The sequence below is a fragment of the Phoenix dactylifera genome, chromosome 17 (genome assembly GCF_009389715.1).
Source record: "Phoenix dactylifera cultivar Barhee BC4 chromosome 17, palm_55x_up_171113_PBpolish2nd_filt_p, whole genome shotgun sequence".
NCBI classification, from domain to species: domain Eukaryota; kingdom Viridiplantae; phylum Streptophyta; class Magnoliopsida; order Arecales; family Arecaceae; genus Phoenix; species Phoenix dactylifera.
Genome location: NC_052408.1, coordinates 9896789 through 9922859, shown reverse-complemented (window position 1 = coordinate 9922859; position 26071 = coordinate 9896789). Strand labels below are relative to the sequence as shown.

General features: G+C 37.4%; 3 protein-coding genes across 6 annotated transcripts in view; 1 reads left to right on the top strand and 2 right to left on the bottom strand.

The window, feature by feature from the left end:
• LOC103723566 (mediator of RNA polymerase II transcription subunit 15a-like) overlaps positions 1-10700 on the top strand; it is a 39134-nt gene extending 28434 nt beyond the window's left edge. For 2 of the 4 annotated variants that reach the window (XM_039114952.1, XM_008814518.4), the window contains 7 exons: positions 602-672; positions 2286-2360; positions 2511-3941; positions 4903-5247; positions 9627-9818; positions 9902-9990; positions 10095-10700. In XM_039114952.1, the coding sequence (XP_038970880.1) occupies positions 602-672; positions 2286-2360; positions 2511-3941; positions 4903-5247; positions 9627-9818; positions 9902-9990; positions 10095-10299 (2408 nt within the window). In that variant the 3' untranslated portion in view covers positions 10300-10700. Of the gene's footprint in view, positions 1-601; positions 673-2285; positions 2361-2510; positions 3942-4902; positions 5248-6542; positions 6614-9247; positions 9607-9626; positions 9819-9901; positions 9991-10094 lie in introns of those variants that run through there. The other 2 variants (XM_039114954.1, XM_039114953.1) reach the window with 2 other exon arrangements.
• Positions 10701-11153: 453 nt separating this feature from the next.
• LOC103723564 lies at positions 11154-17739 on the bottom strand. Its single transcript, XM_008814517.4, has 4 exons — positions 17219-17739; positions 13064-13134; positions 12841-12976; positions 11154-11606 (listed from the first exon to the last, which is right to left on the bottom strand). The coding sequence occupies exons 1-4, from the start codon at positions 17370-17372 to the stop codon at positions 11521-11523; spliced, it is 447 nt and encodes a 148-aa protein (XP_008812739.1). The 5' UTR covers positions 17373-17739; the 3' UTR covers positions 11154-11520.
• Positions 17740-22866: 5127 nt separating this feature from the next.
• LOC103723572 (probable indole-3-pyruvate monooxygenase YUCCA5) lies at positions 22867-25602 on the bottom strand. Its single transcript, XM_039114951.1, has 3 exons — positions 24601-25602; positions 24017-24388; positions 22867-23533 (listed from the first exon to the last, which is right to left on the bottom strand). Exons 1-3 carry the CDS (start codon positions 25270-25272, stop codon positions 23285-23287), a joined length of 1293 nt encoding a protein of 430 aa, XP_038970879.1. The 5' UTR covers positions 25273-25602; the 3' UTR covers positions 22867-23284.
• Between the last annotated feature and the right edge of the window lie 469 nt (positions 25603-26071).

The following is a 26071-nucleotide window of genomic DNA, read 5'->3' as shown; positions in this document are numbered from 1 at the left end:
ATCGATGATCCTCGAGGATTGGGAATGATGCATGTCTGGTTATTAATTGCACTGCAGAAATCATATTTGCTGACACATGCCTGCTAGTTCTATTCAATTATGCAGGATTGTGCATTTTGTGTGCCATTTTCTTTCAATCTCTTGTTCTTCAATCATGTCTTGTTCATTGATGAGATACATTTTCTCTGAAAACAATTCATGATTTTAAAGAATCTCTGACAATACTTATGCCATGCTGAACAAATTGTCCACGAAATTGTGTAATGGTCTGAAAAGGCTAGCATATCCATGATCTGATAAAGTGACAGGCTTGATTTAAGTATTGCACAAGGACTGAAGGTTATGTGTTCTTCATTTGTAAGTAATTGTATAGTAATGCTTATAGTTCCTCCATTGTTCCTTATACATGACAAAATGTCATGCTAATTTGAAAAGCCTTAGGAAATTTTGTTTCATGTAAATAATTTCTTCACTTGTCTAAGCTGATTCAATCCCACCACTTGAAAATTGAAAATGTTCTTGCCAAATGATTGAGTTATAGGCCAAATTTCCATTTTCAGTTTAATCCCTCTTGATTTAGAAATTCTCTTTTCTTTTGCAGCATCAGTGGATTCAACCGCTCAGACAGGACATGTAGGTGTTGCTGATTTGCAGGAGGAGATCTATCAAAAGGTAACATCAAAACAACTTAAGTCTTCACACTCTTTTATGTAATTTTTGACATAACCTACATTTTTCCCAAATTCTGAAGCTGAAAGCTTGATCAATACCTTTGTGGTCATTCAAGTGGCTCAAATTGAGGAGAAATTATATCCTACACCACATGCACCACGTCAGGGGTGCACCACAGGAACAATCTGAGACGAGCACATGATGAGTGGGGCCCATAGGAACGAGCTGAGGTGATTGGCGTGGTGCACTGCTATGTGGTGCATGTGGTGTAGGATATAATTTCTCCAAATTGAGGGCCAAATCAGCACCAAACCATCCACAGTTTGAATAGACTTTTTTTTTTCTTTAGTGGTAATATATGTTGTCAGCTCATATAGAGGCTAGAAAGAGAGGCTAATATTTACGTGTATGATTACTTTACTAGCATAAAGCTATACCGATTTTGAATAAGCATCTTGGATATTTGTCCAAAATAATTCCAGAACACCTGACATCTCCATGTCAAATTATAGTAAGTAAACCAAACAAATCCCCTTAAACTTCTCATATTGGCCCTTATCTCTGGAAATGAAGTTTTTAAGATTCTGACTACCTTGCTCTGTGCTGTATGCTATAATATTGGAACTCATGAAGAACCTGGCTTTGTTGAACAACTACTTTTTATAACCCTTTAATTATTGTAGCCCTGCTTGGAATGTTATTATCACTGACATTGGTTTCTTTCATGTAATGTTAGTCTAGCTTCTACCCTATGCTAGGAGAATAATTACTTAAAAATTGAAATTCTTTTGTTAGCTCATAACATCAGTAGCACTTTCCTGTACTCTCATCTATTCTACTGTTAATTTGAGACTCCAGAGTACTCCGTCTATGAAGCTCCAGTTCATATAGCTCCATTTTTTATTTTCTAAAATGCCCTTTATGTTGTTTCTTTCGAGATTTCAAGCACTAGGATGTCGCATGAGAAATTATTCTAGTGCTGGTGCTCAGAGGTGCTGCATGCCTCTGTGCCTGTCACACCTCAACACCAGGATCAAAATCGAAACTCTCTTTTCAGGATTCCTGTTCATCCAAACACGTGCATGGCACATGCATCATATTACTATAATTTACAGGATGGCTCGTAAGAAAAGTTGATGGTGGGCCATGCATGGGTTTTGTGGAGGATTTTGAGTCAAAAGACTTGCAAGAAAAAATTAGGATGAGAATGATCAGATAATAATTGTTTGGGAGAAAAGTTGGGAGGGAAATCTATAAGCCCTGAGGTCGAAAAAAATTATGAGCAGAAAAGTTGTAATGCATCTTTAATATTTTCTGTTAGTTCAGATTATGTTTTCTGATTACAAAATAGTGGCATCACATGTTTTTAGACTCAGTACACACTTTATTGTATCTTCATGGATAACATGCATTGAAGGAAGTCGTATTTCTCAATGTCGATATAAATTGATACATCTTATCATGTGTTCTTTTGCTAATGAATTTTATGTGCTGGTGACAAACCATTGGGTACAATAGTGCTATAGCTTCTACAATTAGAATACAAGCTACATCTATAAATGTTCCCATGAAGCTTTGGCATTAATATTTTGATTATATTTTATTGATGACAGATAAAATCCATGAGGGATATGTACTTTGCAGACATCAATGAGCTTTACCAAAGGATTGCTTTGAAGTTCCAGCAGGTTCTAATATCTCTTGTGTATTTGTTGCACAGAGTTTAGATTTTTCTTTAAAAGATTAATAGAAGAAGTCTTGTATTGAAAACTAACTTCTGCTAACCTTTCGGATCGTTGATAACTTATGTATCTCTCTTGGTATTTTAATGTCTGCAGCATGATGGTTTCATACCACCTGCAAAGCCATCAGAACAGTATGAAAAAATGAAAAACTTTAAGACGATGTTAGAGCGTACTTTAGCGTTTCTACAGATCTCAAAGAATAATATTCAACCTGGTTTGAAGGACAGAATTCCTCTGTATGAGAAGCAAATTGTTAATATTCTTACTTCAAATAAGAAGAAAGTTATACCTTCACAATCTCAGGGACAACAACAATTCCAGCATCCTGGTGGACTTGCTCACTCCATGCCACAGCAACAACCATCCCTAGTTCCTCAGCTGCAGCAGCATGACAATCACCCAAACCAGGTGCAACAAATGAATTTACAAGGTTCAGCCACTTCAATGCAGCCATCTGCTGTGACCGGCATGCAACATGTATCCATGCCTTTAACAACAAACTTTGGTGTTCCAGCAACACAGCAGAATATCACAAATGCATTACAGCCTGCTGCTAATCTGGATTCAGTTCAAGGCAGTTCGTTTAATTCATTGCAGCAGGGTGCTATGGGCTCTATGCCACAAGGTGGTGTGGGATCTGTACCAAATACCATCAATGCACCTCAACAGACCAATGCCAATACCCTATCAAACAGCTCTATGAATACATTACAACCTAATGCTAGTCTTGTGCAACCAAGTTCTAACACAGTACAGCAGCACTATTTGAAGCAACAACAGCAGGATCAACAACAGCAATTGATGCAAAGTCAGCAAATGAAGCAGCAATTACAACAGCGACATGTGCAACAAATGCTTCAGCAACAGCAAAAGCAGCAATTAATGCAGTCGCAGCCATCACTTCAGCAACAGCTGCACCAACAACAGAAACAACAACCAGCACAGATTTTGGCACACCAAATGCCACAGCTTCACCAAACAAATGAACCAAATGAGTCAAAGGTGAGACCAGGTTTAGGCATCAAACCTGGTCTTTATCAACAACATTTCTCTGCTGGCCAACGCCCTGGGTATTATCATCAACTGAAGCAAGGTGCTTCCTTTCCAATTTCTTCGCCACAAAACCTTCAATCCTCATCTCCTCAAATTTCACACCATTCTTCTCCTCAAGTCGATCAGCACAATTTGTTAGCATCTCAGGTAAAAGCTGGAACACCTCTGCAATCAGCTAACTCACCATTTGTTCCATCTCCATCCACTCCCTTGGCCCCATCTCCTATACCAGCGGATTCTGAGAAGCTTTCTGGTCTATCATCGGTGACTAATGCTGCACATGTTGGACATCAGCAATCAGCTCTTGCACCACCTCAAACACAATCACTGGCTGTTGGCACACCTGGAATATCAGCCTCGCCCTTCCTAGCAGAATATACCAGTCCAGATGGAAATCAGGCTACTGTACCAAGTGTGGTTCCTGGCAAGACAAGTGCATCAGAACGGCCTCTAGAGCGTTTAATTAAAGTGGTTAGTCATCCCATTCAAGCATAATTAGATCTCCTTCCTCATGAAGGGGTCAACTGTTAAATCTCATATTGCAATGCCCTGATTAGCTAAAATTCCTTATGTAGTTGTTATTGATCTAGATATTTTGAACACAATATAAAAGCTGGGTCTTGCTTTGTCAAAGAAGCCTTGTTTTTCTGACCTTTATCCTTACATCTTTTGAAGCTGTCTGTTCAATAAAAAATTGGACCTTACAGAAATTGACATGTTTATCTTATATGCTGAAAATATTGAAGAAATAATATGAAATCATACAATTTTTAAAGATATGAGTTCATCATAGAATTTGTGGTCACTTCCTTGTACCTCATTGAAACTAAGGTAGAGTTTGGACTTCTATGCTACTCAACCAAGTTGTTGCATTATCAGTATACATCTACCAGTTTAACTCTCTTTTGATGTTATTATATCAAATTAATCAATTCGATATTAGATTCTTATCTTTTTTATTTTTCGAAATTTACATAAACTTGCAAGTTGTTACATGTGTCTCTAGCAGGACTATAATGTAATTTTGTTGATATTTCAACAATTTTTTACTGTTAAAAGTTCTATTTGAAGAACATGAATATAATTGCACAATCCAATATTGTCAATTGATAGGTTAGGTCATGACAGAAATTGAGCCACACATATAAGTTTAGTCGGATTAATATTTTCGGTGCAAATATTAGGAAATCCATTCATCAATCTTGAATCGATCTTGTGTTTCTTTGATCAATGGTAGATAAATGAACATAGCACAGTTTTTTCCCCCTTTTTTGTTTTCTGTACTCCTGATCCAGAGATTCTGTTACATCTGATCTTATTAAACATAATTTACCATATATTCATTTAAATTTTTGGTAGTGGGCCATGATACAGAGTAGTGTTCTAGACTTGGAGGTTCTCCAATACCCTAAAACTTGTGGAATTCTCTCAGGTAAAGTCATCAACTCCAAAGGCTCTCAGCTCTGCTGTTAGCGATATTGAATCTGTTGTCAGCATGATCGACAGGATAGCAGGTTCAGCACCTGGCAATGGTTCTAGGGCTGCTGTTGGTGAAGATTTAGTTGCCATGACAAAGTGCCGTCTGCAAGCTAGAAACTTCATGTCACAAGATGGAAGTGCTACAACAAAGAAAATGAAGCGTAACACAAGTGCCATGCCCTTGAATAATGTGTCATCAGCTGGCAGTGTAAATGATAGCTTCAAGCAATCTTATGGTCTTGATGCATCTGAGTTGGAGTCAACTGCAACATCTCGTGTCAAGAGGCAGAAATTTGAGGTAAATATTATCCAGCTTATTTTCGTGTGTATAACAATTATTCAGCTTGTTTTATTGAGTTGTTGATATATTTGTTTTCTTTAATGTGGCTTTGAAGATACTTTGCAATTTTAAGGTCTGGCAATGAACTTCTCTTTCAGTTCTATACCAGAAGAAGCTTGTACTTATCTACAAAATTCTCATACTTTGTAGTTTAAAGTCTGGTATCACATACTTTTGGCATAATGCTTCTCGAGCATGATGAGGTCCACTCGTCACTTAAACAATCTAAGTAGAACTGAATCACTGTTGATCATACAATAGTAATCTGTCTTTGTGTAATATTAATTGGATTATCCATTACATTTTAAATATTTGGTAAAAGGTTCAATTTAGAAAACCAATGGTAGGGTTCCAGATCAGATCCAATGATCATGATCTATTCCATTAAAATACCTAATAATAAAGCCATGTATCTTGTAGGTTTGTAACCTTTACATCAATTGCGTGCAGAAAGAGAGTTTTTTGGTGTGATAAGATATTTTGTTAGGATCTAAGCAACAAATCCTAGTGAATTCCAAATATATGTGTTTTAAGATCAGATCACGATCTATGTTTTGGATTGTCAATTTATTTGCCTTGTTATGTATTTTGGCACACTAGCACAACTAGTACTCTGTTTTCGCTTGCATAGGTAAGATACCACTAAGATATATTTTGTTTTGGATGACCCATGTTTAGTTTTTGAACCATCAAATATTTTATCAACAAGTTATAATACACACTAGGCGTACAAAGATTACTTTATGCTGACTGTAGAAAATCTAAACCATTGGGTATGTCTTAAAATATTTAAAATAGTCATGCACAAAAAGTTGTAAGCTTTGGAGGTCCTCAGCCCATTTATTAAGTTGGTCGAAATCAGCATACTATATATCATTTCACTGATACTATATATATTTGGGAGGCCTTGATGCATAAGCAATAGGCTTCCAAATGATATACATATATACATATGCTTTCTAATCAAAATCAATGAAGGGCGTCTTAAAATGGAAATCAGGTCCATGGATCATGATCTATGATATTTAAATTGCCTAGAAACCAAAAATCATGGATTTATTAGGTCTTTACTCGTGCATCAAATAAAAACAAAAGTGACAGTTTCAGTGGTATGATATCATGTTTTAGTTTTATACATAGCTTGAAAACAACCAAATTAGCTTAAATTTAATCTGCATAAATTTAACATATTTAGATCAAAATCAACCGCTTGGAATTGCAAATTATATAGTTTATGCCTTGCTTTTGCTCAGTTGCTATATTCTATGAAGCATGGACACAGACATGGACACGAGATGCAGATACAACGGATAATGCTGATACGGTAAATCTTGAAAAACTAGGTTATTTGCTAGGATACATCAAATAATATATATGTATCTGTGTATGTATATGTGTGCATTTATGTGTAAATATATGTTTATATGAATTTCTGTGTATACATATAAATATACGTATTTTGGTATATATTATATCTATACATATACATACATACATACATACATACATACATATATATATATATATATATATATATATATATATATATATATATATATATATATATATATATATATATATATATATATATATATATATATATATATATATATATATATATATATATATACACGTACATACATATTTGTATGCATACATGTATATTTATGTATGCATCTATATGTATATGTATAATATACATATACATACATACATACATACATAAAGCATAGTACACTATCAAAATAACATAGTTCATACTTGATAGATCATTCCATAGACCATTATCCATATTTTATATTTTAATGTTAATAACAATAGACTACGAAATTGACCTTCCCCTTCATTTTTAGAGGTATTTTGGAAGTATCTAAAAACATATCCAGGAAGTCACTACAATGCTTTTTTTTAATTTTACAAAATAGGATACTTGATAGAAGTCTTGGACACATCCGAGAAGTATTTGATGAGTATTGATATTCAATATGGATACGATATACCATGACATGTGTTTTGAAGTATCCGTGCTTCCTAGGGTATATTGCTACCGTTCCTTTTTTTTTGTCACTCGATACATAGGCAAGAGAGATCCAAAATAAATAATTTTGTACCTCGTAAGTATCTTATATGTGTGTATATACATGTGCATGTGTATATGTCTAGATAAATAGACATACACACACACACACACACACACACATATATATATTATATACATGTACATATATACATATATATATATAGAGAGAGAGGTGTGTCTATATGAATGTATATATATAAATGCACGCACATGTGTTGACACATTTTAGACCTTGTAGACTACATGCAACAATTTAGATTTTCATCTTGCTACTTGGACCATTGGAACTTATACAAGGTGTAAAATACTCCAGTTACACGACCGTGTATTATAATGGCACTCATATAATTACATGTGCGTGTGTGCTTGTGTGACATGCATGCATATGGATATGGATATACTGCAAGAAGCCGATATGGCTATTTTATCATTTAAACTATCTAAAAATCATAGGTAATGTACTTATTGTGGATTATTAGTGTTACCTTTACTTCACATTGAGAGATTTGGTAATTAAGTTTCTAAAATATTGTGGAACTTCAATATTTTGGTAACCAAACTGAGGAAGTACTTTTAGTATGAGAAAATGATAATAAATAATATTGTATAGTACTTTCATTTTGTTTTTCTTCGTACTATCATGAACTACTATTATAAAGTATTCTTAATTTATAAATTACTTATTTTGAATCAAGGTTTGCCACCGGTCGATACCGTACCATACCAAACGTATTGTACTGCATGTATCGTACCATATCGGCATCGAACTAGTATTGCAATCTCGTACCATATCGGCACTTAGTACGTCTCGCTGTCTCATATCGTACTACATATCAACATTGTAATAGGATCGTGCCGGTACAGGGTTCGATACCGAGAAGGCGGACTCTGCTTTGAATAGTATAATATTAGAATAGAATAATATTGTTATATAATAGTATAATATTATTGGAATAAAATAATATTATACTATTAAAATATGATTATTATGATACAATAAATAATGTATAATATAGTATATTATGATAAAATAAAAAATAAAGTAATATAATATAATAATATATTATAGCAATATAATATTATTATATCATTATAGTAATATATTATAATGTATCTATTATTAATTAATAATTATAATACAATATTTTGATATAAAGTATTAGAATTTTTTATTACATATTAATATATTTTTACTCAGTATAATTCTATTATAGTATGTGAATGTGATATTATTATTTTAGTGTAATATTATAGTAGTATTGTATTATAATACTATTTTAGTTTTAATATAAGTTAGTGAAAAGTATTGCTAATCTAAAATTTATATATTTTATTCTAATCTAAATATTAAATAAACAATGTAATAACTACAACTTTTGGGGGTATTTTGGTCACACAAACAGCTTGCCAGCTGGCTTCAAACAATCCTTTTGGGGAGAAGCTTTAAATTGAAGCTTTTGCCAAGTCAGAGGTTTTCCGGTTTCTAGGTGGATCAGAAAGTTGTTTCAGATTGTTTACCAAATACCCATATATCTCTTAGAAGTACTTTTTGGGCTCCAGAAAGTGCTTTTGGCCCCTTCAAAAGTGATCCCAAGTGGGGCCTTAATGCTATTTGTTTTGAGCTCAGATTAGGAGCATTTATGGATTACATCTCGATGATGTTATATGCTGCTGGTGATTTTTTTTTTTTCTGATAATAGTGATGGTGGTATGTGCTAATATTTATTATTCTTGTCTTTCCCATGCTTGTTTTCACATGAATAAATATAAAAGTATTTTTCTGCTTTTAGTTATCCAAATTCTTTTAAAACTTTTCATGGGTTTGCTACATTTTTGCCAAGTTTTGGATTTTTGCCTCTAATTGAATTGTTCCCAAAGGCTGAACTCATGATGGCGCACAGAATTTGCTCACTCAAGTGGCTCCACCAGCAGTCATAGGTATCAGCATTTAAGTGCTAACTTGTAATTTTGTATGTCATGAGTTCTGTTATTAATGTTGATTGGAGGTGTGATGTCTCTCCATTTTATAATTGATATTATAGAATAACAATATAATTGGACAAGAACGATTTTGAGAGGTTGAAACTTTTAGTAGTTAAAAGGGAATTTGGAGATGTTTCTGACAATATCATGAACTAAATCAGTCCACAGCACTGAATGGAATTATGCAATTAGTATATAATGCTTTAATTTAACCACCCTGGGAACTGGTCAGTGAAACATCTAGACATTATTGAATTGATACATCTGACTGCAGGTGAACCATGCTCTACTGGAAGAGATTAGGGAGATAAATCAGCAGCTAATTGATACAGTAGTCAACATAAGTGAAGAGGATGCTGATTCAATTGCTGCAGCATCTGATGGTGAAGGAACGGTCATCAAATGTTCTTTCACTGCAGTGGCTCTCAGTCCAAGTTTGAAGTCACAATTTGCTTCGTCACAGATAGTAAGCTTCAATGGACAAGAGATAGAGCTATTTATTTGTTGCTAACATATATCATCTATTATAAATTATTTTGCTTTGTGCAGAGCCCAATTTTGCCTTTGAGGTTGCTTGTTCCTGCAAACTATCCAAAGTGTTCCCCTGTTCTTTTGGACAAGCTTCCGGATGAATCAAGGTGGGAAGTAATAGTTGCATTTATATGCTTATTGGTCGAAGCAATCAGTTTCATTTGAAAGAAGGTTAAACTGACCTGTAGCTCTATTATGATCGGACTTGCAGTGGAGAGTCTGATGATCTGTCTGTCAAGGCAAAGTCAAGATTCAGCATATCCCTCCGTGGCTTATCACAGCCCATGTCTCTAGGAGAAATGGCAAGGACTTGGGATGCTTGTGCACGCAAAGTTATTGCCGAATATGCCCAACAGACTGGAGGAGGGAGCTTCAGCTCGAGATATGGTGCTTGGGAAAATTGTGTGGGTGCTTGATCATGCCTCAACTTATGCACGGATTTTTTTTTTTTTTCCAAGGTTCTTTTTGTACGCAGCTAAATTCAGTTAGTATCTGATTATCCATCGTTGCCTGGCATATGCTGTTCTGGAGTTGAAGACAGTTGCAGATCCTTGGACTCTAATTTAGAGTTCAAACTGAAAGCACGGTTGCTATCTACATTGTTAATATGTATGCTATGCCAACTGTATGTAGCTTCAGATATCTTTGTGATGTTTTGTACTTTCGGTATCTCCATCTCTGTAAGGCTGTGTATATGCAACCGCAGCATTCGCATAGAATATGGAAGGTGTGACCCTGTTGTACATGATGCGTGCGGTGGAATAATTGTGGTTTCAATTTTTTTGTATCTATGCAAAATGGGCTTGTTAATTGCTGATGTGGATAAATCTCCTTTTGGGCCTCTTATTCGCAGCTGATTTCATTCATATTATGCACCATGCGGGTGCCATTTTGTTCACGTCAAAGAACATTCGAGTTGTATGCAGAATGAATTTTCGAACAGAAATGCCTGGGAAAAAAAGAAATAACTGATTTCCAGTACAATAAAGCCTCCTTCGGTCAAATCAAACATTAAGCTCCACAATATTCATGCTCTTCTGGCTGAGCTCTTTAATCTTCATGGGTGGTTTTGTACCCCTCTAGTGAGACCTCGAGGAAAATAATTAGCAAATTGCTGTGGCCGATGTACTTGAATGTTCATGCCTTGTATGGTTTCCCTGAAATTTCTTTCTGAGAAATTGTCACGAGGGTTTGTCCGTCTTCCATCTATTCTTGCCGCCACAAAACACACCTTCGAGGCTAAGGAACATCGCTGAAATCTTCTCAAACATTACTTTTAAGATTCTGATAATTCTGACAAGCATGATACACAACAAGATTGATACAGGAGGTAAAGTAGTTGCCTGATGTTCTCAAAAATAAACCGACCTGTTCTGGATACAAGCCATGAACATACAAGTAACAACAACAGTTTTCCATTGAAACATCAGTCATCCAACAACTGTGAGAGAACAAGACCAGACATGACAAAACCGAGTAATACCTTTGCAACAGCAGCTTGGATGCACCATAGTTACATAATTTAGCCATCAACTTTACAATGGCAAATGCACCTCAAACCTAAGATGTAACTGTCTCCGTTTTTCTCAATTTCCCGTTGTCTAGCAGGCTCTATCTTCTGATTACGCCATGCAACCTCAAACCTGAGATGTAACTGTTCCATTTTTCTCAATTTCCCGTTGTCTAGCACGCTCCATCTTCCGTTTACGCCATTCTTCAAGAGCTGAAGCCACAAAATATGTTAAGCAGTTGCAAATAGCTATGAAAAGAGTATTTACATTGATTACATTCACAGAACATTAGAAGCCGGTATTAACAAAGATCTGCTCCAAACCAATTATATGGCACCAAGATAGATTACTTTCTGTGGAAACAGAAAATCTTCCACACAAAATCTGGCAATAACAAGATGTCACCACGTCAATTTTAAAAAAAACAGAAGAAGTATCCAATCAGGAATTGAATTAACAATTCAAATCATCAGAATTTGCTGAAACTGCATGATAGATCATACAATAAGCATAAAACAAAAGGCTTGAGGACAACATTGTATTGATGAACAGAAGAGACATTCAAATTGTACCGGTTAATATATTATCTGATTACAAACATCAGATAATATAATGCTACTATTTGTACAGATATACATATATAGTTTGCTGATCTGCAAAGAAGAGCAAGATCACACACACACACACACATGTACTTCTTTCATTGAGTTAAGAAGACATTTAACCTGCTTGCTGGGTGCATTGAATGTTGGTCATCAGACTCATTGATGGAACAGACATCCATATCTGCCTAAAAATTAAAGAATAATATTACTTTTTTGAAAAAAATATGTGAAGTGGGATGGATTGGCTGATAATGTAATTCCTTTTTTCTTGGATCATACTTCGAGATTGATCATTATCAAAATTACCTGTAACTCATATTTGTTTTGAAGTTTGAACAGAATATCTGGTCCAGTTTTGCCCTAGATTTTTTTTTTTTTTTTCGCTTTGAGTAAAGTTTGGATCCTACCAGCATTCTACCTAACAGATATATGTAAATTCTGAAGGTTCAGGAGAAATGCTTTATGGTAAAATATAACTCACTTGGCATGTGAATGAAAACCTAGGAATTTAACCACATGTATTTGTAAGATAAGTAATGTAGACCAATTTACATGCAAAGCATTACATATGCTTTGCTGATGGGAGTATTTACACACTTTTTCCATTGATATAAAAAATGTTCAGAATTCCAGCACATCAAAATATTCTCAGAAGCTGTTGGAATCAAAAGGAATCACTTTTTCCTCTTAGTGAAGTATACATATAAGCTTCACAGGCCAGCAGTTAAAATAAGAAATAATTAGAATTGTCCTATATGAAGGAATGTTGCTTATAAAACATCTTAGGAAGCAAGGCCAATAATGGCTGTCGAAAATCAGTCAAGGAAACTCAGATAATCACCTTTCTGGCTGTTGGCATCATTCATTGCTCTGAGATCTTTCAACCTCTTCGACAGACCAACTGCAGCAGTCTGCTTTGGTACTTGCTGTATCTCAGTCGCTGATTCGTTGAATGCTTCTTGCTCAATTTCTTTAATCTAAATCAGATGTGAAGAAGAAGGTTCCAGTTTAGTGATGTCCAATACCAAGGAAAGGAACCTTCATGAAACCAATTCCATACTTACTCTCTTAATTAATTCCACAGGTTCCATAGCACGACGTATCTCTTCAGACTCCAAGATGTATCTAAGTTGTGCTGCAACAATAAATGATGAAGTTTCGATTAGTACACGAGAAAATTATTAAACTCATTGCACAATGATTGCTGTCTGCTAAACTAAAAGAAATTTTTCATAAAAATCATATTTTGGTCCAAATTGAAGCTCTCAACTCTTCTTGCGATAGAACTATCGCCGCCTTCTTCATATCCTCTTCAACATTTGAATAAATCTTACCTTTCATATTCCTTTTTACTGATGTCTACACCTTAGATTTCTTCATATTTGATCCAAACTGAAACTCTTAGGACTCTTCCTGTGATAGAACTATCGCCTTCTTCATATCCTCTTTTTGTGAATGAGGAAGCTATCCTCTATTTCCTTTTCCACATTCTCTCTCTCTCTCTCTCTCTCTCTCTCTCTCTCTCTCTCTCACACACACACACACACACACACACACACACACACACACACACATGCAAACACAGGCGCTACAGACATCTTTTAAGCATGCAAGTACATACCCATTTTTCATGCCCAAGTCAAATACTTATTGTGTTCATAACAAGATCAAAGACCTCCATACCCACTAATATTATCTTAGTATGAGCCAGCTCAAGTTAAATCTGGATAGCTGACACTACTCCACTCCAGTCAATCTTCAGCACTGCCTCAAACTTAATCAAGTTTATAACATAGCTCATAATCTTTAAAATATATTCGTGGAATTACCATATACCTGACACAGTGCTCAAGCAAATGGTACCTATAGTAACTAAATATATGTAGCTAGCGGTCCTCATTACCATTTCCTAGACGAATGCCTAACCATATAATTTTTTTTTCAAAAAAGTTAATTTTCTGCATTTGAAATAACGAAAGTCATTATATGTCCATCTATAGACTGCCTACACAAGTTTGCAGAAGGATTGATCAATGGACACAGGCATTCTTTTGGAAAAGGAAAGATACGATTAGTGGCTTCAAATGCTTGGCAAGCTGGGATGTTGTATGCAATATTAGCTCATCACAACTCGGTAACAGCCATTATTGTGAGGGTCAAAGGAGTGATAAGGAAATCCCAAAATCTTGGAGTGATAAGGTTGCATATCCTCACAATATTTCTGTTATCAGTGGAGAGAATTTGAGTGATAAAGAAGACCCAAGGTCAGCAAATTCAAACCAAAAGACAATCCAACAAGATGTGGAAATATCGCATGGAATAACAGCAAATCAGTCAAGAATATCGGATCCAAACCAATCCAGCCATCTTTGGAGGAATGCACCAAACCAACTTCAAGTCCAGGTGCTTACTAACCATATCAGTCAAAGATAGCAAGAAATTCAAAGGGATTTCTCAAGCATAGGAAGAGCACAACTTCTGCAGATATTTTGTCAATTTGTTATATTTGTTACGCATTGCTTTATTTAAAGAGATACTCTTGTATTGCATTTTGCTCACATTGGAAAGAACAACCAGAAGAGAAATAAAACAGTTTTCTTATCCAGTTCCATATTTTCTTCTTGGTATCAGAGCCATTGTGAGCACTCTGCACATTACAGCTCTTCCACCATGACCACTCTTTCTCTTAATGTTGGCAATTTCATTACCCTCAGACTCACCCCCAGCCAATTATCCCTTATGGCGTGAACAAGCCTTGGCTCTAACAGAAAGCCAAGAACTGGTTGGTCATCTTACTAATGAAGATCCAGCACCCACCAAATATACCACTCCAAATCCAAACACCATCACAGATGCAGAAACCCAGACACCAACACTGACAGATGCATTCATCGCTTGGCGAAAGTCTGATCGTCTTCTTCGTGGGTGGTCATCGGGACACTCTCAGAAAAAGCTCTCGGACTCGTTGTTGGGCTAGATACAGCCCACTCTGTATGGGAAGCTCTCAAAAATGCATATGCCCAAGATTCACAAGAGTGCGAATTTACACTACGCCAACAAGTGACGTACTTGCGACAAGAAGATGATAAAACCATTGGAGAACACATTCGCATCTTCAAAGGCTTATGTGATAGTCTCGCAGCCATTGGAAAACCTGTTTCTGACAAAGAAAAGGTTTTCTGCCTTCTTACTAGTCTTGGTCCTCAATATGAGACCTTCACAACTACCATGTTAAAGCCACCAAGACCATCATATTCTGAACTGGTATCACAAGTGCAAACTTTGGATCAACGACGCAGCTGGTTTTCTAGTAACACAGATATCACAGCTCAGCAATTTTCTCCTCAAATGGCGTTCTATGGCCAACAACATCGTTCCCAGCAACAATCTTCCTCAGGATATCGAGGAAACTCACAACAATTCATGTCCACTGGACGTGGATTCTATGCACAACAACCTAGAGACCGCAACAGAGACCTCTCAGGTAACTCTACTCCCAACACTAAGCAACAACATCCTCCGTCACCCGGTGAACGTCGCATGACCTCTGACGAAAGAAGTCTATATCGCGAAGAACGGTGCCAGTACTGTGGGACAATGGGTTATATTGCAAAGATTTGCTGGTGGCTGCCCAAGAAGCCCACTCAACGTGAAGAGATCCCTCAAGCCCTCGCAGCTCTTACCTTGGACAACACTATTTCAGATACCGAGTGGACATCAGACACCGGTGCATCTAACCACATGACAGGTAAGCCAGGTATGTTAACCAATATCCGCAATTACTTGGGCTCTGACTCGGTTCTTATTGGAGATGTCTCTTCTTTGCAAATTCTTGGTATTGGTGATACTTGCATAAAACAAGAAACTACTAGTTTACCTCTTCACAATGTACTGCTTGTTCCACATTTAACGAAAAATTTGTTGTCTGTCAGATTGGAATATTGTGTGGCTGACAGAGTGGGCTTGGAACTACTATAAAGCTCATGCAAGATGGAGGTTAATAATTCGGTCTGCTTATTGCTCAGAAGGAAGTTAGGAACTAGGGCATGTCAAGGTTCCCAAGGTTTGTTGTCTATATGGAAGAACATTACAAGAGCTTGCAAGCTTTTAGGAATTGCCTAGTTTTTAGAACAGGCAATGGAGAGAATGTTAGATTCTTAGCAGGATCAACAGCTTGGGGACATGCCTCTTAATTCTTACTTCCCTATATGCCACACACACAGGGTGAATCTAAAAGTGGCCTCGTGTTGGAAATGGAGGGAGATAAAGTGGAATCTAGACTTCATTACACACTGAACCAGGTAGCAGATAAAGATCTAGATCAACTCCAGGTTTTGCTGAGGTATACCGGGCTTTCTAGGGCAGCAGATAGACCTTTGTGGAAGCTCATGCCAAACAAGCTGATGAACACCAGGCTTTCAAGGGCAGCAGATAGACCTTTGTGGAAGCTTACGCCAAACAAAGTCTATTCACTATCATCCTTCTACAAGTTCCTTATCAAGGTGGATTGTTATGTCGTTACTCTAAAGCCCTTTAAAATGAGGCAGCGCTGGAAAAGATTAAAATATTCCCTTGGCAAGCGTATAAAAAAGAGAGAGAGAGAAAGAAAGAAAAGACTTAATAGAAAGGAAAAATTAGGAAACTACTGAAACTTCGGAAAGCTTGTGATCAGCTTGAATTAGCTATCTGCTGGCAGATGCAGAGAGAAAGGAAAAATCGAGTCTTTCTTGCCAAAAAGAAGTCCAACACCACCGTTCTTTTTGCTGCCGTTCTTCTCTTTGAGGACTGGGAGTCTGGGAGCCTCTGTAGCTCTAAAGAGATCAATGGACACAAGGAGCTTAATTTGTGTTTTAGTAGTGTTCTTGCCAATTTATGCTTTTCTTTTTTAACCTCCTCTTCTTTTTTCAATAAATGGTGGGAGTAGTTCGTTACCCCTCCATCATTACACCTCAAAGAAAACGCAGAAAATCAGAACTAAATGGTTCTCAGAAGCAAATTTTCACAGGATAATCTTATATTACACCAAAGAACCATATTTATGTTGATTTCTTACCATTTTTCAACGCTCAAAGAAATTTAATTATCCGACATTGGTCAAAATCATGGTTCCACAACGGAATCCAATAAAAAAGAAACAAAGAAATTCCTCTACCTATCGAACAAATGAGTAAATAATCTATCAAAACGAAAGTAAGAGAAGAGAAGCCACGGATACCTACCGGCGTCGAACTGACGGGCTCCGGCGCTTCTCCGGTTGGAGACGCCGACGAAGCCTTGGAGAAGAAGGAGGGCGGCGATTAGATTAATGAAGCAGACGACGATGGTGGCGTTCTTGAACGAGATCCTCATCTTCCTCGCCTGCTGGCCCTCCATCGATCGAGACGACGACTATCTTCCCCACAAGAAAAACCCCAACCCCAACCCTAAACACAATCCCAACCCTAACCCCAGGGAGCGGTCGAAAAAATTGCCGGCGGATCTCAAGTTACTCCGGCCGCCGTTGATGGAGAGGGTCGGTAAGGAGGCGCGGCTTTGCCGTTCGGTTCCGAACTGGAGCTAATAAAGTGGCCGGGGGCCGATCAGCTGTCAACCACTAAACCCACTTGGGTCTGGTTAATTTCCGTCGAAAATATTTAAGTTTGTCGATTAGCCAAAAAATAATAATAAAACAATTGGCGTCATTTTGCCAAGCCCCAACGGACCCACATAGGCTACCGCTTCCTCCCATAATTCTACCACTTTTTTTGGTTCCTAGTTGCTAACCGTTTTATTAGAGCTTAACCATGCATAATGGAAGGTGAAACCCTAGTATCGGGGATGATGACTATTTATTTGTTTGTTTGTTTGTTTTTCTAGAAGACAAACAGCTAATGTTTGTTGATGTGTTTGCGAAATTTTTATCTTATCGTAAATATTATCATATGGAAAAAAATAATAGGATGATATTGCTGCACGTAACATGTTGGATAATAAGAAAGGAATTTTTTTATATTATTCACGAAATTAACTGAACGAAGTGATCCGCGTTCGACGAGTAAGAATGTAGAGGTGGATTTGTAATAAAAACTAAAAATAATGGAGAAAATATAGTTACACTAGAGATGTAGGAACTGCTATTTATTTGTTATAGCATGATGAAAAATTAATTAATTAGAAGTTTATGTGGGCATGCGCTAGAAAGACTTCACATGCTTTCGCAAGAAAAGGTGTTAGAATATGATAGATGAATAAGAAAGGAGAAGAGGGCTAATGCAAAATGCATCAAAGTTGTTAGTAATTATTCTTCAAAATGTTAGCAATTGTTCTGTGAAATGAATTATGCCTCTCCAACCTAGAAAAAAAAAGCGGCCAAAAAAATAAAATAAAAAGAGAATGGGCACTAAAAAGAAATGATTGGTGAAGAAAGTTTTCCCTGGCACACCGTCTCTATTTTGAAAACAGAATGCAATCCTACTTTAATTCCAAATAAGTCATTTTGATGGTTCAGCTTTCTTTCTTCTTCTCTTTTTTCGTTCAAAACAAATATTAAGTCTAAATTTTAAAATAAAAAAAGGTGGTAAATTGTCCTCCTTGAAATTGAATTGGGGTGGCAGGAGCAAGTTCATCCTTGGCTCAGATGGTGTCACTCTTTGCCACTTGGGCAAGGGCAAAAAAGAATGGAGATGATATCCAGTTAGAATTAATTCCCTAAAAACGAGATAGGTATAGAATAGAAAAGGTGAAGATTAGATCCGTCTAATCTCAAAAATGGAAGAAGAAAGAAAGTAGAAAATTTTGATTTGGGTGGCAGGGCTGGTACATGGTGATGCTTATGTTTCTTGGGACTGGTATCCTTTTAAAATAATTACTTGCACCTGCAGAAACTTCCCTAGACCAGCGAAAACAGTTTATAATATGTATGTATGTATGTATGTATGTATGTATGTATGTATGTATGTATGTATGTATGTATGTATGTATGTATGTATGTATGTATGTATATGTATATGTATATATGTATGTATGCATGCATGCGACGATTAAGTCTCCCCCTTATCTTCTCAACCATCACAAATCTAATTGCTGAACAAATGGCAATCGCGTGGGAGTCCTTTTACTCTCTCTCTCTCTCTCGCCTGACATCCTCCAATGAAGGATCGCAGTCAATGAAAAAAAAAATCACCTGTCTTAGCTCAATCTTGCTAACCATGGCTAACAACAGGGTGTCATCCGATAAGGTAGCACAAAGTTGTCCAAATTGATCATCCTGAGAGAGAGAGAGAGAGAGAGAGAGAGAGAGAGGCGGAGAAAACTGACTTTGCTTAATATTTATCCGTAAAGTGGCTTTCTTGGGGAAAAGAGATGGTGGAAACATAGTGACCGTAGTGTGTGTCACGATCAATGGAAGCATGTGGAAGTGGAGAAAATGGTTTGTGGACCCAGAATCCATGGATTCTCTATAGAAAATACAAAAGACAGAGATACGATGACTCAAGGGAAATGGATGTTGCACTAAAGTAGCATCATCTTTTGAGACAACTGAATAGATCTAAGTTATGGAAGCTTAGAGAAGTTGATTAAAGTAGACCTCTCAGTATGGGTCGAACTGCTTTACAAAGCTATGCTCGTTGCCTTTGTACCCGTTGATTCCGGATATTGTTTATTTTCCAAACACGCAAGATCAGGCTCTTCTAGATGAAAATGAATAGCCTGCAAGTTTACTAGTATCAAAAATTCAGAAGAGAAGATAAGTTAGATGTTTAATGCTCAAAAATGATCGTCACCTCGTTGATCGTGATTGTAAATGGGGACCGATGATCAGTATTCTCTTTCGGTGCAAGAAAGAGAGCTCGTCGCCATTCTTAGCCAGTAGATCTCGAGGTGTGATCAGACTTGGTATTAGCATTCTTAGTGAGAACTGACGAGTTAACGCAGAAAGCAGAGGATGCTGTCTGATTCTCATGTTCCTCTCCTACCGACCGATCCTCTGTAGTTGTCTATTCATCTCGATGTTCTGGTTCTAATCAAGATACATGGAGCCTAGCCAGTTTTGCAACTGGGGACAGACATCGGAGAGGATCCTAGACGAGTACAACTACATTTTTATGGAATCTTTAGTCGTGAAATAGATTCTGCTATCTTGGCATGTAAAGGACTGTCATGATGCTTTTTCCCAAGCATGTATCCCGGAGGACAAAACAGCCAATTACTAGCCAGCCAGTGAAGCAGGATATGACCTCTCAGCAATTCCATTCATGGACTTCTAAAATTTTTGATGAATTGTATTATATCTCTGCTGGATTTACTGCAAGGAATAGTAAGTATAGTGCCTGAGGCTCTAAAGTACACATACATATACCCAAAACAGATTGAAGGAAAAAAAAAAGAAGCTGCAACTACACATGCATATAACCGAAACAGATAAACAAAAAAAACCTTTTTTTTTTTTTGGGTGGCAACGGAGGCAGTGAGAAACTTTCCCCGATTTTATTAAAAGATTAACAATGTGTTGCATATATGGGAAGGAGAAAAGGAGTAAATTTTACGTAAGGAGTTTAGGAAGGTATTGCGTCAAACATATTTATGATTATCTATCATTTTTGCAGTGCAGAGATTTTCTCATTAGCGGAAGGTTTGAAGAGTTTTTTTGGAGTCCTGTATTGGCGAAGGCTTTTCGTTTAAGAAAGATACTCGCATTCCTTTCTTTCCTTCCGGATTTGCCAATTGAGTATGAACTCATCCCAAACTCTTCTCCAAGGCGCTTGTACCTACTGTCTCCTCCATGAATTCCAGAGATCATGGATGCTAGAAGGTCTTCCATTCGTATTAAGAAGTTACAATATTGAATAATTATTTCTGGGACACCTTATATGAACAAATGATTTGCTGCTTTCGCCCTTGAACCACATAATGGTACATCCGCAATCTTTGAAGGCCTGACAATGAAACCAAGATCCTGTAAAGGTAAATTTCTCTCCTTAGGTGGAAGACTCACCTTGATTAATGCTGTCCTATCAGCTCTTCCCTCCAACCTCATATCAGTTTTCAAATTATCTAAATGGGCATACAATAGAATTGATAAAATGAAGCGCAGCTTCTTGTAAAGCGGACAAGACTCTATTGCTGGATTTCACCGGGAGTGTGTTTGCAGAGACAAGAAAGGAGGAGGTTTGGGATCAAAAACTTGGCTTCCATGAATCGATCTTTGTTGGCTAAATGCGCATGGAAGTTGCTAAAAAGGCTGAATTCTCCTTGGTCAAATATGATTTTGCATGCACACCGCACCAGAAGGAGGCCAGGTATGCACACTAAAAAATCTTTAAAGTTTCTCTCGCCTATTTGGAAAGACATTAGTTGAGATCTTGGTGCCTTTCGAAACTGCACATCTTTTAAGCTAGAGAATGAGAATAACATTCATTTTTTGGAAGACCCTTCGGTACAGTCCATCACATTAGCTTCTCTCCTTGCAGTTTTGTATGTTAAAGCCACTAAAAGAAATGCTGCTGTGGCATTTTATTGGAATCGGTTCGCATTCAAGTGAAATATAAAACTTCAAGGTTCACTCACCTTAGTTGAATCCAATCAACTAGAGCTTCTGTTGGATCTTCTTTCTCATATCGGACCATCTAGAGATTTAGATGAACCATTATGGAAGCTGACAAAGAATGGTATCTTCTCAGTTCGTTCCTTCTACGGATTCATTAATTCAGGTGGTGTTCTCCCTTCTTTCTACAAAGTTATTTGGAAAAAACCGGTACCTGAGTAAAATTTTCCTATGGTTGGCACTGAAAAACAAACTTCATACGAGAGAAATTCTAGCAAGAAAATATGGCTATAAGTTCAGGTTGTCCTCTATGTGGAGCAAATGTAGAGACTATATCCCATCTATTTACTAAGTGCCTCTTTTTAAGGGGTATTTGGTTTGTAGTGAAGCTGTACCTAAAAATTCAAGGATGGCCATCTCATTTTATTGACTTATGGACTTCTTGGAGGAAGAAAAAAAAAATATGCAGCTTTTAAAAGAATATGGAATTAGTTAATCATTGCTCTTTGCTGGCAAATTTGGCGTGAGAAAAACTCAAGAATTGTCCTAAGGAAAATATCTTTAGTCAGATGTTGTACCTTTATTTTAGTTTCTTTTTCTCCTAATTACCATCACTGTAAATCTTTGTAACTTTTTATCTCTTCAATAAATTTAGGGGGAAGCTCTTTGCTTCCTCCGTTACTCAAAAAAAAAAAGAAAAAAGAGTTCCTATAAAGATTCAAGCTGTCTTGATTCATGAAGAGAGAGCAGGCCGGAAATTTAACATTCCAATTAATCATTCTCCAATTTGGTTTAGTAGCTCTATGGACAAGCTCTTGTTTGCAACGCTAATCTTATGAAATTCTTAGGCTACAGATATTTACGAGGCCATGGCATGTGGTTTGAGTTTTTATAGTTGCACTGGTTTTCTTTGTCTCAAGCAGGTCCGGACATTTGTCCCTGTTCCAGAAATAATTCAGACTAACCGCAGTATGTTTATAGATTTCCATAGACCCAGTTCAGATGAAATAATTGTTCCTTTCAGATCCAACTTCTTCTGTCGAGCATTATTACTATAGATTCTGAACCCTTTCCAGTGAGACATGGCAAATCAGAGTCATGGCCTCAATCTTCCTCATTAAGATTAATAAGAAAAGGGAAACACAAGAACGAAAGCTCATTTTCCCAACAAAAGTGGCTCCTTTTCCATTAGAATTAAATGTCTGAATTACTATACAAAATATCAAAATCTAAGCAAGCTTCTTCATCACCAACTTTTCTATTGAGAGAGGGCTCTTCCCTTCCTTTTTATCTTTTTTTTTTCTTTTCTTTTCTTTTTTTTTTTTTTTTTGTGGGTGGGGGGTTGCGTTAGGGAACAAATAAATAGAATATCAAGATGATTTTTTTTAGAAACCATAATTTGGTCATTTCGATTAAGATATATATTTTTTTAAATCGGGCAGTTTTTTGAGATCTACAATGTGACACCCACCCTTTAGAGCGATGCTCCTAGTGATCGAGCTTAAATTCCATTACTTGGGGCTTAGAACAGGCGAATCAAATTAAAAATTTTCTTTTCGGTTAAAAAATGAAAATCAATTTTATTTCTATGGGTGCTATCTATTTTAGAAAAGAATGTCCTATAAAAATTAAGAAAAGAAATCCAACACAAATTATATAAGTGTAGACCCCATCATTATAAATAAAGGCTATATATCTCATTTTTTTATCATAAATGAAAGAAAAAAAAGACTTAAGTTTTAATTTTGCAATTCTTCTACTTCTAATTTTCTTTTGAAAGATTCGAGTTGAGTGGATTGAGGAAAACCTTCGTTCTTCCCGATCGGATATTTGCTTGATTTGTTTCCTCTTTCCAGACTCTGTCAATGTCCTCCGCTATCCTCACTGCATCCAAGGATGCACCAGAGAGCCCTCTCCTTGTGAACCCAACAGCGTAGAGCCCTGACTTCCCTTTCCACCCATTTGGGAATGGCTCGTTCGGAAATCCATCTTTGGAGAAGAAATCGCTGCCCTGCAAAGATAAAACCGAAAGAGCACACCTTTCAGCATACAGAGTAGGCAAAGGGTACCAAAGAGTCTTCAACTTCCTCTTTTAGTCAAATGTTCAAACTGTCACAAACTACCACAACTTCTTCTTCGTATCTCAATTCAATTGTTATTATATTGATTTTTTTAAGAAGCGCATATGAGGCGAAAGGAGTTTATGCCTCTGGAAACAAAACTTAATTCAGTCAAATCCAATGTCCTCCTATCCAACATCTCATAAAATTTAGAGGCGTCAGAACCCAACTTTCATAACTGTCCATTTTAACAGGACAATACAGAACGTGGAGAACAACATGAAGATTCTATATAAAAATTCTGAGCTCCGTAGCCAAATTTAATTAAAAAATATAAGAAAGGAGAAACATAACACATTATAAGAAATAAGATATTATTCAATTTATATTTTTTTTTTAAAAAAAAAGGGAGAAGAAAAAGAAGATGAGTGCACCTGCAACCATGAAGGAACATTGCTGCGGTAACCAGTAGCCATAATAACTGAATCCACGTTGAGGACTCGACCATCAACCAACTCAACTCTGCCATGCAAGAACCTCTTGATTCCAGGAACCACCCTTATTGCACCAGATTTAATTTTTCCCAATGCACCAATATCCAAAACAGGGGTCTTCCCCAGTGCGTGTTTGAGCTCCAAAGGACCTTCCGAAGGTCGCTTTAGGCCATACTTCTTTATATCTCCAAGTATCATCCATGATAGAGCCAATATGATCTTATCAGTCAGCCAGAGTGGGAACCATTTCATCAAGGCGACAGCTAACTCGAACGTTGATTTCCCGAGAACCTCCCTTGGTAGAACATGAACCTGCAGAGCAGATCAGAACTCTGTCAGCAAAAATAATACGCAAGGAGAAACCAAGCTAAAAAAGAGAAGTAATTTTACGGTTAGTTTTCTATAATTCACAGAGTAGAGTCTATGCTTCTCTCAGATGGTAGCTATCAGTTTGTGAGCCTTTCGTTATTATTAGTTTAAATGAAAAATTTCAGAAATTTGGTGATTTAGAGATGATGACTAACCGAGTCACGGACCACCATCGTCGGGAAGGCGTTGTGGTGGCAGAGATCAAGGCAGACTTCCATGCCGGAGTTGCCGCATCCCACCACCAACACCTGCTTCCCTCGGTAGGCCTCGCCGGACTTGTAGTCGCAGGCATGGATGACCTGACCACCGAATTCCTCCAATCCTTCCATCTCCGGCATCACACACTCTGCATTCTCCCCTGTGGCCACCACCAGCCACTGGCAAATGTACTCCACCTTGGTGTTCCTGCCTGCAGTCCCACCCCGCGAGACGACGGCTCTCACTCGCCACACACCACCCATCTCATCGTACCTCGCAGACTGGACAGTCACATGGAACTGTGGATTGAGCTCGAAGATCTTGGCATAGGACTCCAGATAGTCTATGAATTGCCTCTTGGTTGGGTACTCGGGGAAGTCGTCGGGGAAGGGGAGCTTGGGGAGCTGGCAGAATTGCCTGGGGAGGTGGAGCTTTAAGCGATCATAGGTGCGCTTTTGCCAGAGGGAGGCAATGCAGTCAGACCTCTCGAGGATGACGAAGGGAACGCCATGCTTCTTTAGGCATGCACCCACAGCCAGGCCCGAAGGACCAGCTCCGATGATAAGCGGGCCATGCACCCACTTGCATTTGCGCTCAAAATGACCGTCATGGTCGGACAAATGGGCCATGATCAGATAGCCAGGTGAAAAATGTATTGTGGTGCTCGTTTTCTAGAGTGAACTTTAGTAGAAGCAGCTCTAGCTTTTTCCAAGGATTATGTGATTAAATGGGAACATATGGAGGTTGATGAGCTAAAACGACGAGGCTTTCTATGTAGAGACTGAAGGGCACCAGACTACGACACGAGAGAAAGTTCTGCAATTGATGCAAATGGAGCTGGGACGCTAGAAATGGAGATAGGGAGGACAAAGGCAGCAGCGGAGGAAGTGAGGAGACGGAGCCTGTTGAGGTGTGAAAGGTAGAGGGGATGGGGCCGGGAGTTGTATAAATAGGTGGGCTGCCATGAGATCTGCATGTGGCGAGAGGGGTAGCTGATGCTTTCGAAACTTTATCAAATGAGCAAGAGTTCTCAGAAAATGACGAGCTTCTCCGTCTCTATCCATTTTTTAATATACTAGAAGGATATATGCATCTCAGTACGTCTCACTGAAACTTTTAGGAACATGATATCTCGGTAAGGTTTTATCCTTCTGATTTTCTGAAAGAGTAATAAGTTACCTTGGAATACCATTGGCAACCTTGCGCTCCTTGTTTTCTACTGTTGTATTGCAGACCGCAGGAACAAATGGGAGCTACCAGCCAAGCTCAGATGGACGTAATAAAGCATATTTACATGAACCCATTCTTGTGCTCATTTCCCCTTCATATATTCAGTCCCACAATTACTGCAATTTAAAGTTTTGGTATGATTATTTCCCTGTTGGATTGTATCATCAAAGGCTAAAAGCAATAAATGGAAGAGGATTT

What these genes read in the sequence shown, in the direction of transcription:
- LOC103723564 (XM_008814517.4), bottom strand. Translation starts at nt 17,372, where the DNA reads ATGGAGGGCCAGCAGGCGAGGAAGATGAGGATCTCGTTCAAGAACGCC. An exon ending in AGCCCGTCAGTTCGACGCCG is followed by an intron (nt 13,135 to 17,218) that starts GTAGGTATCCGT and finishes TTATTGTTGCAG; the next exon opens with CACAACTTAGATACATCTTG. An exon ending in TGATGCCAACAGCCAGAAAG is followed by an intron (nt 11,607 to 12,840) that starts GTGATTATCTGA and finishes TTGTGGCTTCAG; the next exon opens with CTCTTGAAGAATGGCGTAAA.
- LOC103723572 (XM_039114951.1), bottom strand. Translation starts at nt 25,272, where the DNA reads ATGGCCCATTTGTCCGACCATGACGGTCATTTTGAGCGCAAATGCAAG. An exon ending in CGATGGTGGTCCGTGACTCG is followed by an intron (nt 24,389 to 24,600) that starts GTTAGTCATCAT and finishes TCTGCTCTGCAG; the next exon opens with GTTCATGTTCTACCAAGGGA. An exon ending in ATGTTCCTTCATGGTTGCAG is followed by an intron (nt 23,534 to 24,016) that starts GTGCACTCATCT and finishes TTATCTTTGCAG; the next exon opens with GGCAGCGATTTCTTCTCCAA.